This window comes from Gallinula chloropus (genome assembly GCF_964237585.1).
Source record: "Gallinula chloropus genome assembly, chromosome: 3".
NCBI lineage: Eukaryota > Metazoa > Chordata > Aves > Gruiformes > Rallidae > Gallinula > Gallinula chloropus.
The window spans coordinates 87709130-87726710 of NC_140087.1; the positions used below are offsets into that span (position 1 = coordinate 87709130).

Consider the following 17581-nt stretch of genomic DNA (forward strand, 5'->3'; position numbering starts at 1 on the left):
GAGCAGCTGACAAGCCAACTACCCAACACCTGAAATCATACAAGACATAACCAGGGAGTACGTGGAATCACCACGCCTATCGACAATAAACTCTGGATTGGTAGCACATGTAGCAAACAAGTTCCATCCAAGTTTATGTGCACAGCCTGCAAACACCCTCAGCACGAACTCACTGAATACATTTGATCTGCAGAAGCCCAACACATCCAGAACATGCTGGATTTACTATGCAGGCACTAAGCGTGTTCTCAGGCTTCACTGTCCCACCACACCCATGGTTTGGTCAGCTCCTAAACTTGGATCAGGACTACACATCTGTCCTATTGCTATTCACGTCAAAAGAACTGCCTGTCTTAACAGTTGGCCTACATTTTTCAAGCTCCAAAGCACATAGTCTTTTTGAAGGATGTCACTCCAAGTCCTCTCTGCACTACCACCTACTGGGAAAGCTCAGGATATTATTAAATCTCTATAGCCAGCTTTCAAGCCATTACTTTACCAATTCAATTTCTGGGAATATGATGAACACTAAGATTTCATCCAAATAGTGCAAAAATTTGCTTTCAAAAAGGAACAGGCAAAACTACAGAAAGTGTTTTCTGCTGAAAAAACAAGTACAAGTGAAGATATTGAAGGAGTACAGAATTCAATACTAGTGCAAAGTATCAGAGACTAGTAAGAATAACAATAGATACCAAGGAGATAAGTAGTCTGAGGGCAAAGAAACTATCACAGAAAAGCACTGAAGATTCCATATTTCAAATAAAAAGAAACACAAAAAGAGAAAAAGAACAGCCAAACAAAACAAAGTGGGGAAAAAAAGAACAAGCTCAGAGATCAATTAAACACTCCTGTGATGAAAGCTGTAACACTCCCTCCTCTAAAAGACTCTCAGATATAATTAGGACAGGAAAAGAGCAATTTTCTTAATTATAGATTAAAAGCAATAAAAGATTTCTCACAGAATCACAGAACATTAGGAGTTGGAAAGGACTTTGAAAGATCATTTAGTCCTAAGTCCCTGCCAGAGCAGGATCACCTAGACTACATCACACAGGAATACATCCAGGTGGGTTTTGAATGTCCCCAGAGAAGGAAACTCCACAGCCTCTCTGGGAAGTCTGTGCCAGTGCTCCGTCACCCTCGCAGTGAAAAAGTTCCTCCTTATATTCACATGGAACTTCCTGTGCTCCAGCTTGCACCTGTTGCCCCTTGTCCTATTGCTGGCCATCATTGAGAAGTACCTGGCTCCATCCTCCTGATTCTCACCCTGTACATATTTGTAAACATTAATGAGGTCACCTCTCAGTCTCCTCTTCTCCAAGCTAAAGAGGCCCAGCTCCCTCAGCCTTTCCTCATAAGGAAGGTATTCCACTCCCTTTATCTTCTGGGTGTCCTTGTGCTGGACTCTCAAGGAGTTCTATGTCCTTCTTGAACTGAGGGGCCCAGAACTGGACACAATATTCCAGGTAGGATCTCACCAGGAAGCATAGAGGGGGAGAAGGATCTCTCTTGATCTACTAACCACACCCCTTCTAATACACCCCAAGATGTCACTGGCCTTCTTTGCCACAAAGGCACGCTGCTGGCTCATGGTCATCCTGCTGTCCACCAGGACCCCCAGGTCCCTCTTACCCACACTGCTCTCCAACAGGCCAGTCCCCAACCTATACTGGTACCTAGGGTTGTGCTTCCCTAGATGCAAGACCCTGCACTTGCTCTCATTAAATCTCATTCAACTTCTCCCTGCCCAGATCTCCAGCCTGTCTGAGTCTTGCTGAACGGCAGCAAAACCCCCTGGTGTGTCAGCCACCCCTCCCAGTTTTGCGTCATCCGCAAGCCTGCTGACTGTGCACTCTATTCCTTCATCCAGGTCATCAATAAATGTATTGAATAGTACTGGTCCCAGTATCAACCCCTGAGGGACTCCACTAGATACAGGCCTTCAGCTTCTCTGGTAATTCCACACTAGACTCAAAGCTTTTTCCTTTCCTATCATTCTTGAAAACAAGCATGGGGATTTTTACCAAATTTTTCAATATTTTCATATTTTAACCTAGGGAGGAGAGAGGTGTCCAATCATATTCTTGAACAACTATGAAATACAACTGTTAGAACCATAATTATATTGATCCCTTTTTGTATTAAACTTTCAGTGGATTTTAACTCACTGTATAAAGGGAAACCCAGATTACACTTTTTTAAATCATGCAGTAAAAAATATATTATTCCTTCAGCATATTACTTTGAAGTCTCCTTTCCCATTGCCTTCCTCAGCTTCACATCTCACTGCTTCATTCTTAAACATATCATTTTATAATCACAGATGAATCATTAACCTCCTGCACAGGCATGTCTTCCCTGTTTTCAGAGTCAGCTTCAACCAAAAATGGGTAACATCTAACCCAATAAAAAGCAGGTCTCTCAAATACTGGCAATCATTCATTCAAGTATATAGTGATGGAACATGCACGTCATTCACTGTCTGGTACTTTATCTTGAATGCAACACAATTAAAACATCACCTAACCCTCAGCAGAGACTTTGCTGGATGACAAGTAGCTTCTAAGAGCCTTACTGACCTGAGTGCCCCAAGCAACCAGTGTCACATCACTGCCTGTCTGCAGGACCTCAGCTTGAGACAGTGGAATGTTGTAGGGCTCCACAGGAACTTGTTCCACTACATAAATAAAAACAAAGGAAAAAAATAGCATTAGATCTTTATTATCCATTATCCCATAAAAAACAGACACTAAGGTTTTTTCAATGTTAATGCCATCTAAAACAGCCTTTATTCATTGCCATTTGAAATATTTTCCATTATAGGGTTAAAAACACATTCAGTGTAGTGCTTAATTTAGGTTATGTACATAACACACAGCAATAAGATACACATAGACACAACAATTATAGCAGTAAGTCCTGGTGTACTCCAAGTCAAAATACTAGCATCAGATTTACAAATGGACACTGCAACAACTGGTTAAAAAAAACCTCAAGAAAACACTGCAGTTAATTCTAATAAGTATTAAAAGAGCCTTGAAATTACACTTTAATACTCAGACAAGAAGGAAAAGCTGTGCCAGTGCCCTCCTGATATCAACCAAAACTGATGCTCCACAGTTTTATGTGTAAATAGAGGGAAAAAGTTTTCAGAACCTACACAGAAAGTGTTGTGAAGAACTTGTGATTATAGCATTTTCAAATTACCCTAATTATTTTTGCTTTAGGAAAAAAAAAAGTTATCCATTCACTAAAAATTCACATGTAGAGAGAGTAGATAAAAATTAAGCACATTGTTTTCTCAGAGACATTTAACATGGTTCCACTCAACTGAAGGCCCACTTACTTTCAGATGAAAATATATTAGGTAAGTTGTGCTAGTTTCAAAACAATGAACTATATATTGACTGGTTTAATGATCAAAACTGTGATAAAAGACACATATATATGTGTATATATATCATTGTCCTGGTTCTGGCCAAGCCAGAGTTGACCTTCCCAAGCAATCAGCCCAGGTGAGCTGAGTTAGCCCAGGATGTTTCCACACCACCAGACATCACTCCCCCCAAAAAGGGGCTTGTCGGGGAGAGGAAATTTGGTGCAGCTCCTGGATAACAGTCCTCTTTCCAGTGCCCAACTCAGAGCTCAAACTCACCACCCCTGGATTTAACAGTCTCCTGCTATCCCAGCCCTTCAAGCCCTTCTTGTGCTGACTGCTTGGGGAGGTTAACTCTGGCTGGCCTGAACCAGGACAATCATCTTGTAAAAGAAATATTGTTTTGATCTAAAGATGAATGTGTTCATGCACCAGCAAGACAAATAATACTTCTTAAAATAAATTCCAGTGATAAGTGGAAAAAAAAAAATCTTACTCAACTTTTTTCTAAATACAAGAAATAAATTTATAAAGAAGGCACTCTACCTTGTTCGTTAACATACTTCATAGTTCATAAAATAGTTACTGAGTTCCTGCTGAACAAAATTGTTTCTTGAAGTTACGATAAAGAGTGAGTGATACCAGCAGGAGAAATTAAGTGGTTTGTATTTTTCCTCCATTAGTATGGCAGATCCAATATGAGCAGAATGACCTTGGTTTCTTCCTGGCTTACAAGTTATTTATAATTTTTCAATAAATCAAGTTGTGATTTTTTTATTTTTTTAAATTACAGCAGATTCTTTTTTTCCCAGTAATGCTATACAAACACTACAAATTTCAGAGAATCACAGAATGGATGAGGTAGGAAGCAACCTCTGGAGAACCCCTAGTCCAAGCCCCATGCTCAGAGCAAGGTCACCTACAGCTAGCCACATCCAGTCAGATTTTGAGTATTTCAACTATTTCCATGCTTAGAGGCTACACAACCTCCCCAGAGGCGCCTGTTCCTGTGCTTGACTGGCCTCACAGTAATAAAGTTTTTGCCCTTGCTTTTCTAACAGATATCTCAATTCACCTGAATGGCCACAGAGGGGACACACATATTAACTAAATTATTCTTCCTAAAACCAGGAACTTTTTTCCCAGCATAATTCAAGAACACATCCATTCAATCCAGAAAAAAAAGAAAAAAATTAAAACACAAGGTGCTTTTAAACATAGCACAAAATCAGATCCCTTTGCAAACTATTATTTTAACCTATTTTAATATCTGTGTCTTCTTGTCATAATTTTGTTGACTCGCAAGGGGCTAAAGGAATATAAGGTGGGGAAGGAAAGAGCGGAAAGGCACATCCAGCCCTTGCTCACTGCACATTACTGGTTGACAGTAAAGCAGACCAGGCTCCTGTGGATTTTGCACATCATAAAACTCAGACAAAAGAAAGCAGAGACCCTGAAAGATAATGAAACCCACAAGGATACTAACTGGCATCGTAAAACTGTCTTTTTCATGAGACTGTCATCTACTTGAAACCTGGAGAACAAGAACCTTACAAAGGTGCCGCAGGACCTTCTACTGGAAACCCAGGCAACTGACACAAATGAGAAGGTTTTGAAGCAACAGTGGGATGCACCAGAGTAAGAACTAGACAGTGTATGTGGTACAAAAAGGCACTCCTCCTCTGTGTAATGCTTTTATCCACTCAGGGAAATTAAAAGTAACAAACACACAAATTAACCCATTTATTATTACAGCTACATCCTTCTACAACAAGATGTTTGTTGTATAAGCTCTTCTAGAGTTCCTAACAGTTTGGCAAAATTCATAAGTAAGTCCAGATTTGGCAAGGTTTTATTCAAATGTCTTTGCAAAAACTCCTCCTTCCACTAACAGTGATAAGAAGTATCATATGAAATTAATCTATGCACATTCTTTCACAATAATTAATCAAACCAGGACATTTATATACAAAGCAGTCCATATATTACTGAAGATATACATTATTTTAAATCAAATACTCAAATATTGATTTCAAATAAAGCAATTAGCAAAAAACTGTAATTATCAGAGAAAAAGGGCGACCACAGGTTAATTTAAGAGGCTGTACCATCTGTTGCTTTTTCTAAAAGAGCAATCTGAACAGCAGAAAGAAAACACGTTTTCTCATCTTACCTGTCTTGTCTCTATAACAACCACTGATGTAAGTCGTATTTATTTCTGCACCACCAATGTCACATATAGTACAATTAAATGAAACTGAAAAGGTCAAAAAACATCAGAGTAGGTTCTCCACAAGATGTCTAAACCTGATAATGCCAAGGTGACTCATCTTCTCCTTTGATTCATAATCATTATGTGCTCTTGACACTGCACAGGCTGTTAACTACTTTTTTATAAATCAAAGCCTCCTTTCTCTTTTTTATTCAGATATTTTCTAGGTATCTCTGACATTTAAGGGGGCGTCACCACAGTGCTTTCAATAACATTATAATCTCATAAATTAAGCAGCAACAGAATCCTCTCTATATATGGTACTCACATATTGAATTCTGCACATTTACCCAGAAAGGTTCACATTTCTTTGCTCCTTTCTAAATTTATACAAGGCAAATTAACATACAAAAACTTTTGGTGACTACTGTAAGGTTATGTGGAAAGAGAGAGCATCTGCTCCCTTTAAGGGTGTTTAGACAGGGAACTTTTCAGTGCAAAAAGAGATACTAGAAAGAGGGAGAAGCCAAAAGGAAGAATACTCAGGGACACAAACGTAATCAACCAATGATGAGGGAGGCAGCAACAAGAACCACCCTGCTCAGTCCTATTCATTGATAAGTGCATGGGAAACATGGGAGTGTTTCTTTCAGTAACATTATCTGATGGAGAACCTTGTCAAATGGGATGACAAAGTAATAAAAGCTATAAACAAAATATACAAACCTTAAGAAAAATCTAACAGAGACAAAGACAAGAAACAGCCCTAGTCAGACACACTGATTGAAGGGCTATCAAGAAACTATGGGCAAAACAGGACTTTCCAAAGGATAAGCACACAAACCTGAGGGTCTGGAGTGCTGGAGGGAGGGTGTATGGCAATGTATCAGCTGCAGAGGACATGTGAAGGTGAACAAAGTGAGGAACAAACATAAAGGGTTATAGAAGGAGCCAGTTGCACATAAAGCAGAGCTGGTCAGAACATCTGTCTGACTTGAGCCCTGTGTCTCATCATGGTGGTCTGTCCTAGCTCCTTTTGAAATCCTATGCTGTGCAGGGGGTGGGGGCTGCAGGGACTAAGTGCCAGCTGCTGGTGAGCCCAACACGAGAAGACAAGACACTGGGCCAGCAGCAAGAGTCAAAGCATGACACAGACACCCTAGACCTCTGGTGTGAGCTACAGGAGCAAGGCAGAGTCTTGGCCACCAGCTGCTGGGGTGGGAACAGCATGTGTCCCAAACACCAGCTACTGGGAGGGACTGGAGTGAGGCAAGTAGAGGCTTTTCTTTCTCCTGTGCGCACCATGCAGAGCTGCTAGACTGGGTAAGATCCCCCACTCATGTTCTGAAAAGAAAACAGCTGTCCAGGGGGAGAAACACTGCAATTCCCACTCCACATACATACAACCAAGCTGGTGGCAGCACTGCTGTAAGTCTCCAAGCAAGTAAACAAAGACTAAGGGTGAGCACACTAAAGATCCCAGGCACAGCGAGGAACAAGTCCTCTGCTACACAAACTGCTCGTAAAGGGGGTGAATGCACAGGAGAAATAGACAGTCTGGCCTGTGGGCTTAGCCACAGATGGAGCACTGTACTGCTGCAGGGCATGGGAAGACAAAATCTACAACTACACATGCCAAGTACACCTTTTCTTTTCTGATCTAGGTACCACTTTGAGATACATATCTTACATACATATACACTACTTTATATATCTTATGTATGTATACTCTGCTTTATGTTATATAACATATACATATATATGCACATAGACAACACTATGTATACTTTCACATCATAAATACCTGTATGACTATTTTAAATTGGTTGCACATTAGAGCTAATGCAGACTATGAAACTTATCAACTGTATTTCATTCAAACAATATAGATAGTTCTCTTCCACTGCTTTTAAAACTTACTATGAACTGGGACCCAGGCAAAGTTTCAGATCTTAGTTGACTCCCTCCTTTTGGTGTTACTAGGATAACTAGAGCATGAGTTACTTTTTGAATGAACTGCAAAATGTTTTTCAAATGTTTTTGTAATGCTGATCTTCACTTTGGAAGTTGCCCTTTCTCCTCAGTTCATCACAGTGTGTACGTGGTGAACTTCAGGCAATGCTACTTCCATATCCACCTTTCTCCCAGGGATGCCTAAGGGGAAAAATTTAAGGCCTAATTTTGTTCTTTTATCTTGTCTAGGCAAAGGCACGTTTGGGTAACAAATACTCATACAGAAAAAAATGTTCATTTAATAACATGGTTAGTTTTCACTCATGGATAAATAAGCATGTAGCATGTTTGAATAAACAAATCTGTGTTCATTTGGGAAGACATCCAGCTAAATTCATGGGGGGCTTCAGCCCCAACCAGAGGAGAAACAGGCAGGGCCCCTGTGGGTTGGGATAAGGACAGTTCACTGACAAAATCACCATGAACACAGAACAGTAACAACCCATGGCAAGTTTCACTTACACTGGGTGGTAATACAGAGCACCTTACCAACCCAACCATAGCAGAGTGCTGCACAACACAAGGACCAACCCTACACCCCAGGCTGCACTTGGTCTGCCCTGGAGGCACCCAGGAGTACCCCTCCCCAACCAGCCCCTTTTATGGGGGAGTGATGTCAGGTGGTGTGGAAACAGCCTGGGCTAACTCAGCTCATCTGGGCTGGCTGCTTGGGGAGGTTAACTCTGGCCTGGCCAGAACCAGGACAATTCATTATTCAAAAACAACAGCAAGCAATCACAACATCCCTGTGACATTCACACTGAAATGGTTTTGTGCTACATCTCTCATTTACCTTGGAGATCAGACTTGGGCTTCAAAACACTAACAGAGGGTCGGGTTTTTTATTGTTATGAAAAACAGTAATAATTCTATGCTTGAATTTTGAAAAACCTGCCCTGTCATCAACAACCAAAAACCACCCCAAAAAAACCCAAAAACTTGAAAGCAATTGCTGGGTATATATATCTCCTTGGAGGTATGCATTGGATGCAGGTATCACAAGGTTGGTTCTCCACAAGAGCTTACATAAAACAGCAATGAGCAGGCACAGCATAACATTCTCAAAAAGCAACTTAGGGTTATACACATCCTAAGCTAGATATAGATTATCTTTCCTCATTAGCATCCAACAGCTCAATTCAGCAATAGCAGCAGCACATGGGGGAAGGGGTTTGCTTGGTTGGGATGTAGTGGGTGTGGGGGGCTCTGTCAGTTATTTTATTGGATTGGTTGGGGGTTTTGGGGGGTTTTGCTTTAAATAAAGCATTAGTGGCTTCAACTCACATGAAGAAGGAGAGATATCCTGTGTTATAAAGACTACCCTGTCGACCTCCTATTTTCAGATGGAATTTCAAAGATGTTAACAGCTCTGAACAAGGTATCATGAATAGTTATTTGGAGGCCTCATAGAAAGAAAGAAAATTCCGTTAGAGGTGAATGATTAAGCTCAAATGCTGACATTAATTTTACAGATAGAAAACACTACTTCTCATTATAGCCTATGACACGTTCATTTTTCAATGAAGTCCCTACATGCCCACTGTAACATGAGTCATGAAGCTCTCTGCAACAAACATGTCTATTCACATGGAGTTAGAAAAAATATTAATGGTGGGGCAGTGTAATTTCTTTATTCCATGCCTTAGTCATCATCATGGAAATAAAGAAAATGGCTTTTTGTCTGGAATAATGACATTACAAATCTTTGGTGAGGTTTTATACCATATTATACTATTAATATCCTGTCTTTTTCCTGCAAATGTATCAATGTGCTAGCTTCTGGTAGAAATCAGTAGCTTCCCCCTTGTGGTGGTTTAGCCCTGGCTGGAGGCCAGATGCCCACCAAAGTCAGTCTATTACTCCCCTTCTTAGTTGGACAGGGCAGAAAATATATTAAGAGGCTCAGGAGTCAAAATAAGGACAGGGAGAGATCACTCTGTCATCAACAACCTGGGCAAAACAGACTCAACACAGTGAAGAAGTGAGAAACTACCTAATTTATTACAGTACACTACAAAGAACAGTGAAAACTGGAGTTGCGAGCACGACCAGATCTTAAAAAAATATGCAACCAGATCTTCAAACACTTTCCCCCCACCACTCCCTTCTTAGCAGGCTTTAGTCAGGATTTAGATCCCTTCTTCCCCTCTGCTCACAGTACAGGGGGGGCAGGGACTGGGGAAAATGGGGTTCTCGGTAGCACCTTCCCCCCATCCCTCCATTCTAAGCAGACTTTCCTTTAGCCATGATCTTCCTCCCTTCTTCCCCCGGCTCTCAGTATAGGGTACATGGACTGGGAAAAAATGGGGTTCTCAGTTACTTCTTCATGAGCTGTTTTCCTCTTTCAGATCTTAAAACACCTCTAACCTCCCCCCCCCCCCCCCGCCCCGCTCCCTTCTTAGCAGACTTCACTATAGTCATGATTTCACTCCCTTCTCCACTCCGATCGCAGCACAGGGGGGCAGGGACTGGGAGATGGGGGCTTCAGTCAGTCCCTTGCAAGTTGGTTTCCTTCTTGGATGGAAAGGGGCAGGAAGGCAGGCATTCATTCCACACCCCCCGCCTGCTGCACCGTGGGGTCTCACCCACAGGAGACAGTCCTCCACGAACTTCTCCAATGTCAGTCCTTTCCCACAGGGCTTTATCTCTTTATCACAATGTCTCTCAGTCCCAGTCCTCCACAGGGTTCCAAGCCTCCCCCAGCAAACTGTTCCGATGCAAATATCTCTCTCTCCCATCTCTGCGTCTCTGATTCTCCTCATGGCTGCAAGTGCTGTCAGGGGCTTATCCCAGCGTAGGGTCACCGCATCTTCTCTATGTCTCCACCTGCTCCCTCCAGCGTGGAGCCCCTCCACAGGCTGCAGGTGGGGTCTCGGCCTTTTCCATGGGCTTCTCCACAGGCTGCAGGGGCATCTCTCTCTCCAACACCTGGGCCGCCTCCTCCTCCACCCTTTCCTGGCCTTGGTGTCTGCACAGCTCGTTACATCTTCTCACTCCCTTCTCCAGTGGCAAAATGCAGCTGCTTCCGGGTTGTTTTCTCCTATATGTGATTCTCAGAGGTGCTATGACTATCTCTCGGGCCGCGACTTTGGCCTTGAATTGCTCGTTGTTTATAGTTTAGGCTGGCACAAAACTGTAACTGCTGCTTACAAAAACCGTCTCAGCAGCACAGCCTCACAAAACTGCAACACCCCTCCAAAAGATAGAGATAAATAAAGCAACAAATGGTACCTGATACCATAATGATGCTTTCTTTTTGGGAAGCCTACATCCTTCCAGCCTTAAGAAGACCCTGCAGCATTTTGAGACACTAATGGAAAGAAGGCAAGAAATACATATAAAATTCAAGACGAGTGTGTAAGCACATCTCTGAATCTGTACTATCTTCTTTCTCCTGCTGGAATCAAAACACCCATATGAGATGTTAAAACACAACTCCGTTGCATTTTTAAATTCCTTCTTTCCACCATTTATCATGTTGTTTATCAGGTTACTGTCTTATCACTGCTGCCTCTGGACCAAATGAACAATCATGATGACCCTGGTCCATTTCTGAATTCACAAGGGCACTTCATTTCTATGGTGGAATCACAAGAAACCCTGACCACAACCAGCAGCAAAAGAATATATTTTTTAAAAAAGATCTTTTTAAAAAAAAGTTAAATTTTCTAGAAGAAACTCCCAGACACCTCTCTTCAAGTTGACTCAAGTCACAAAGGACAGCTAAACAATTAAGAAGATGAACTAATAACACCAGAGGGAAAGGTTTTCAATGGGAATAAAAGGAACATCAAAACCCTTATAAATAACAAAACATTCCTGCTTTATATTGTAGAAATAAGAAAAAGTTGACTCAAAATTGTCTAAAAACAAGTTACCTGTCACAATCATCCCTTCCAGATGTTGATACAAACGTACTATACACTTCAGCCTAGATAGCTAAACTGATGTTCTTAGAAATTTTAAGAAAAAAACATAGAGTAACATCTGTGAAAATCAGGCTATTGCAATATAGGAGGAAATCAGTGTCTTGCAGAAACTACCGACACTGTGGCTGGTTATTGACCAGCACATAAACCAGAGTAACCACTACTTCAGCACATTTTTTCCCACTATTTCAATCACAAGACTGATCTATATTCACAAGATGATACTGCAATTGCTTTACCAGTCATTTTCTCAGACACAAAAACTCCCTATGTTCTCAAAAGCTGTGTGATATTGATGCACAGCCACGCATTCCACTATGAAAGCAAGCATTTTAGTAAAGTCTGTTTTTCTGACTTGTAAATACTGGGGGGAAAAAGGAAAGAAAGGGTTGTTTTAAAAGACACAGGCATTCTAAACCTTTTTTCCTTTGTTTAACAGAAGTCTAGCACTCAGGTCCATTTTCCAAACTGCTACATCTAAATGAAGGTTCAGAGCTCTTTATTGCTGAATTTCAGGAAGCTCTCAAAACACACAGAACTTCGGGAATGCAACACCCTTTGGGTACATCACACTACACCATGCTAAAAATAGTTGCTCTTTTAAAAATACATTGCTAAGAGGAATTTGGGTCTTTTTTGAAAACAAAAAAGCAAATAATGAGTTTTCCCAGTAAATATCCTATTTGTTCCTGAGTTACTCTGCTATTGTTTTGGCAGCTTTGATGTCTACTTTCTATATCTTCTCCTTGTTATTCTTTGGTTCTCTTCTCTAGGAAAAGGATACATTTACCAACAAAACTGATGGACTTGGGGCAGAGTGACTGGAGAGCTCCCTGGAGAAGAAGGACCTGAGGATGCTACTTGACAGCCGGCTGAATATGAGTTGTCAGTGTGCCCAGGTGGCCAAGGCGGCCAACAGTATCCTGGCTTGTCAGGAATAGTGTGACCAGCAGGAGTAGGGAAGTGATTGTTCCATTATACTCAGCTCTGGTGAGGCCGCATCTCAAGTACTGTGTCCAGTTTTGGGCCCCTCACTAAAGGACACTGAGATCCCAGAGTGTGTCCAAAGAAGGGCATCGAAGCTGCTGAATGGTTTGAATTACAGATCCTATAAGGAGCAGCTAAGGAAGTGGGATTTTTCAGTCTGAAGAAAAGGAGGCTGATGGGAAACCTTACTGCTCTCTACAACTACTTGCAAGGAGGGTGTAGAGAGGCAGGGGTCAGTCTCTCTCAGGCAACAAGTGATAGGATGAGAGGAAATGGTTTCAAATCATACCAGGGGAAATTTAAGTTAGATATCAGAAGATATTTCTTTACCGATAGGATAGTTGAGTATTGGAACAGGCTGCCCAGGGAAGTGATAGAGTCACCATCCCTGGAGGTATTTAAAAGCCATGTAGATGTTGTGCTTGAGGACATGGTCTAGAGGTGGGCTAGACAGGGTTAGACTGCGGTTAGACTCGATCTTGAAGGTCTCTTCCAACCCAAGTGATTCTATGATTGCAAAGTTAACTGAGCATGAAATCAGACTATAAACATTTATTTGTCTTTGCAGCCACTTACAGATACTATTCAGTTTTACACAATTCCTCTAAGAAAACAACCCTCAAGCATAGCTAGAGAAACCAAGACTTCTGGGACAGTACTGTTTTAGCTGTGACCATCAACATATATGTGGGGAGGGGGAAAGAAAAAAAAGGTGTTGCTTTCTTGGAAAATGCAGCATAGGAATCTTTACCTGCAGCTCTGTAAAGTATTTTAGGTTCGAAGAATATGCACGGATTTTTGTCCTCTATGCATGACAGCAGCAGTCCTTTGGCCTGAAGAGGACTCCTTGGAATAACAATCTGTAAAAATATTTTTAAATCAGTTTATTTAAACTGCAATTCTGCTACAAGCTTTCCCAATATTAAAAATCAATCAATTACTTACTCTAAATAAAACTACGTACAGATTGAGCAGTTCTTAAAAAGTGAATTAACATCAGTGGTCTGTTACTAACATGCAAGCCAAATTTTGAATTTCCTGGGGCTTGAACAGTTCCCCCCATACATAATTACTTAAATACTAGTGAACTCCACTCCAATACAGTAGAACAAACATGTTAACAATAACATTCTGAGGTAGAGGAAACAAAAAAAACAGCCAGGTTTAAAAGAAAAATATTCAAATTTTAGTTTTGTAATATTAATGTAGATGTATGACCAAAAAAAAAAAAATCAGCTGAGTGATCCTCAGTTGTTTGGGTAAAGGTTCATCAAGAGCAGGCCTGGAAAAGTATTCAGACTTAGTGCAGTAAGTTTTGAAGACTAAAAAAGGAAATAGCTATTTAAAGTTGACTTCCTTTGCTTATGGGTGAAGCCTGAAATTTATTCACTTTGGAAAAAATACCACAAGCAGAGAGAAAACTAAACAAGGCTTCCAGATATAATCTGAATACTTGGAAGGAAAAAAGTGTAATTTATTTGCCAACAAAAGAGTTAATTTTAGATCACCCAAGAGAATGTTTATTATGAACAGAGAGTTATCACATTACTGCAGTTTAAGTTAAATAGAACCTGAGAGCTCAATTCCCTCAAATCAGAATGACCAGGTAATATACATCACAGAGATCTCAAAGAGCTGGCACATGCAGCATGAAGTCTACTAGAAGATGTTTGTATAGCTGTGAAGCTAGAAATGGCCCGTCTGACTGAAAACATTAGTTGTAACACTTCTTTAAAAAAAATAAATAAATCTTTTCAATTACAGACCTGCTAACTTACTGCCTTCCAGGGGTTTCCAAGGCTTCAAAATATGTTTTGAGTGTAAGAACATTTAATTTTATAAATGTAATAACAAAGACAAAAAAACCAAAACAAAAACCGCTATCACATCAAATTAACTTGATAAGTGATTTTTCTAAACAAGGGAGCAGCTTTTACCAAAGCATTAGCTAACAGACACATGGGAAATTACCCATCTGATGGATGTTACTAGAGCAGGTCCTTGGGGATCATTTATAGGACAGACTTTATTTACCTTAATCATTTACGATGTTAAGTCAGAACAAAGTAATGAAAACTATTCAGAAGCTGAGAGTGGCTACCACTACAGGGGATGATACCAAAAAAGACCTATTTCACACTCAGGATGTGACTGACAAAAACAAACCGAAAAAGATATACCGATATGTCATACACATTTAAGGACCACACTTCTGTTATAAAGTTAGAACTCAGCAGTAGAAATTAATATCTGAAGTTATTATCTGCTCAAATGATGACTAGGACACTATACAGTACAGCCCTAAAAAAAGCATAGTAATATAGCCAGGGAAGTGTTAGTGCTATTGCAAAAGTCACTGCTCAAAACTCAGCTTGAATACTTCTTGACTGTATCAACTGTTTCAAAAGAAAATGAATGAAACAGACACCAAAGCTGGAGCTTCAGAAATTGTTGACATCTCTTTGACAGTTTGATTTGTTTAGTCTAGCTAATAGAACAAAGAATAAAGGGAAAGCAATTGTTCTCTTAGTACATGAAAAGGAAGATGAAGGACAGGTAAGTTAAATATACTAGTTAGTGAAGAACAAATTTAGGCTGGAAATTAAAAGAAAGCTTCCAGCCTTGTTGGCAAACATTCTGGAGCAGTCTTACAATGCAATGGAGAGTGTGATACAGTATTTTCAGAAGACAGTCTGATCCATTAAGAAATACACCCTCATAACAGTAGACAAAAGATAGAACCATGGACTTCATAAAATAAAAGTTACTGTACCTTTATTCCTGGACAGTGAGCAAAAAAAGCTTCTGGACTTTGAGAGTGATATAGTGCACCATGACCCACACAGCCCCAGGGTGCTCTGATGGTGAGGTTTCCACAGTTAAACAAATCTCCAGAGCGGTAACGATACTTTGCTGCTTCGTTAACAATCTGGGGAGATTTATATACAAAAGTAATATTCAATCCAACACCTTTTTTAATGCACCATTAAGCCTGTATAATACATAAGATATGTCTACATTACTTGCACTGGGAGGAGGGGGCGGGGATTCAGAAGACCAAATTAAAAGCTGAGGAATCCCTTATTGCCTCATTTGCCTTGGAAAATGTAGTGTGTTCACATTTGATACCTAGACCTCAGCCGTAGCCTTATAATCCAGTTGCTTCCCCATTCCCACAGTCAAACTACTCAGTTCAAATCTCTAGCTTGTCCTGCAGACACATGGCTGGCTGCAGCAACACTGAGAAGTGAGAGATGATGTTGGGAAGATGCAGCTGAGGAATTCAAGGCTGCTGAAGCAAAGAGCCACAAAACCAAAACCAAAGAGACATTTGCTTAAAACCACATCTCTAATTTCCATTATTTAATGAGCCTTCAAACTGCTCTTAGAACCTTTCTGTTTACTTAAAGCACACATAAATATTAGTAATAGAGCTAGGGATATATTTGCAAACATTGCATATTCAAACCAAGTCTTAAGGCTAACAGAAAAGTGATTTGAACAGCCCCAATATTTTGCTTGAATTTATCTCAAGCTCATTAGTACTGACCTGATCGAACGCTGGGAAAATGTAATCAGCAAACTGAATTTCTGCAATGGCTGTAGCCCCCGCAACAGCAGCTCCAATACCAAAGCCAACAATTCCTTGTTCACACAAGGGGGTGTTGAAAACTCTGTCTTTACCTATTAAAAACAAAAAAAACCCAAGCAACTAAAAACCTCAATCCTTTTAAAACATCAGCTCAAAGTGTGAAACTCAGCTTCAGAAATATTCACCTGCAAATTAAGCATACGGTTCTTTAGACAGACTTTTTTAGGTGTGGCAACAATAAATGTCCATTTAATCTGTAACAGTTTGGAGGGGGACAAGAAGAAACAAAAGGCAAGGTAAGAACAGTTTCTGTAACTTATAATGCTAATTGCTCAAGGCAAGTAATTTGTTCTGATGCATATAGAGAAGCATGCATATGCCTCCTGCTTAAGTGGGAGAAGTAAAGAATACTCACAAGCATTAAAAACAGTCCATACAGAAAGGCAGATGGATCTATGGAAGCATCTTACTGTCTTTCCCTCCCTACTGCCTGTAAACAGTGCCCAGTCCTTCTAGCCATCTTCCATAAAGTAAGGCCACGTTGCCTAAGTTTGTCACCAAGGCAAGCGAAAAAAGCTTCTCCAGCTGTTGGAGGCACAAGATTGGAAATCAGGTATTTTGGGGCTTGTGTCTTCCCTGTGGGAGCAGAAAAATGTCACTTTATCCCTGAAATATTTGTGTGCCACATTAATTTCAGATTCCAAATATGCATCAAGTAATAGACGAAATCAAAATTATTCAGTTCATGAAATTAAAGATGAGGATGGGGAGGAAGATGAAACACCATTACGCTATCCTTTCTAAGACATGGTGACAGCATTTGCCAGCAGCACTGTACTCCCTCAGCAGATCAACAGGAGACCCTAGTTATGCTATTAAATTTTCCTTTCAGAGCACTGGGAAATAGACAGCAGGCTTCTGTTGGAGTGCATCATGCATGGATATGCCAAAACTTCAAACCGGATGGAAAAAAGCACGGTGCACACCAGTGGCTATGAAATAAATTAAATTATAAATAAATTACCACTAAATATATAACTAATAAAAGAAAGATGAAACAAATCAATTAATAATGAGGAAAGTTGTTACTATGAAGACTCCTGATTTCAATAGTGTAAGTTAATGAACTAGAGAAAAGGAAGCTAACAAAAGGGGGATAAAGGCAGAAATATTACCCAACAGCTGTATTTACAATATACTTAAGGCACATTTTAAAATCTTTTAAGTACAGATCTTTCATCTCTACGCATCACCCACTCTCACTGCTTTCACTCTGTCCAAGTTTTATAAGTAAAGATTTAGGTTGCTTTAGAGTTTTTAGGGGATTTTTATATATGTATCAGTAATGAGTTTTTGGCTTTCCATTTGCCTTCCTCCTTTGTTCCTCCACCAGAAACATGATCAAGAAAAAATTAAAAAACATGCTATCAAAAGATACTACAATGTTGGTGGTGTTAGTGAGGCTACAC

At 40.3% G+C, this 17581-nt stretch overlaps 1 protein-coding gene across 1 annotated transcript in view; it reads right to left on the reverse strand.

Annotated features, from left to right (window-relative positions):
* BCKDHB (branched chain keto acid dehydrogenase E1 subunit beta) overlaps window positions 1–17581 on the reverse strand; it is a 131073-nt gene that overhangs the window by 90717 nt on the left and 22775 nt on the right. Inside the window, exons 4-7 of the mRNA XM_084260994.1 lie at window positions 16071–16204; window positions 15294–15449; window positions 13272–13380; window positions 2583–2680 (exon numbers count right to left, since the gene is read on the reverse strand). Of these exons, the coding sequence (XP_084117120.1) occupies window positions 2583–2680; window positions 13272–13380; window positions 15294–15449; window positions 16071–16204 (497 nt within the window). The remainder of the gene's footprint in view (window positions 1–2582; window positions 2681–13271; window positions 13381–15293; window positions 15450–16070; window positions 16205–17581) is intronic.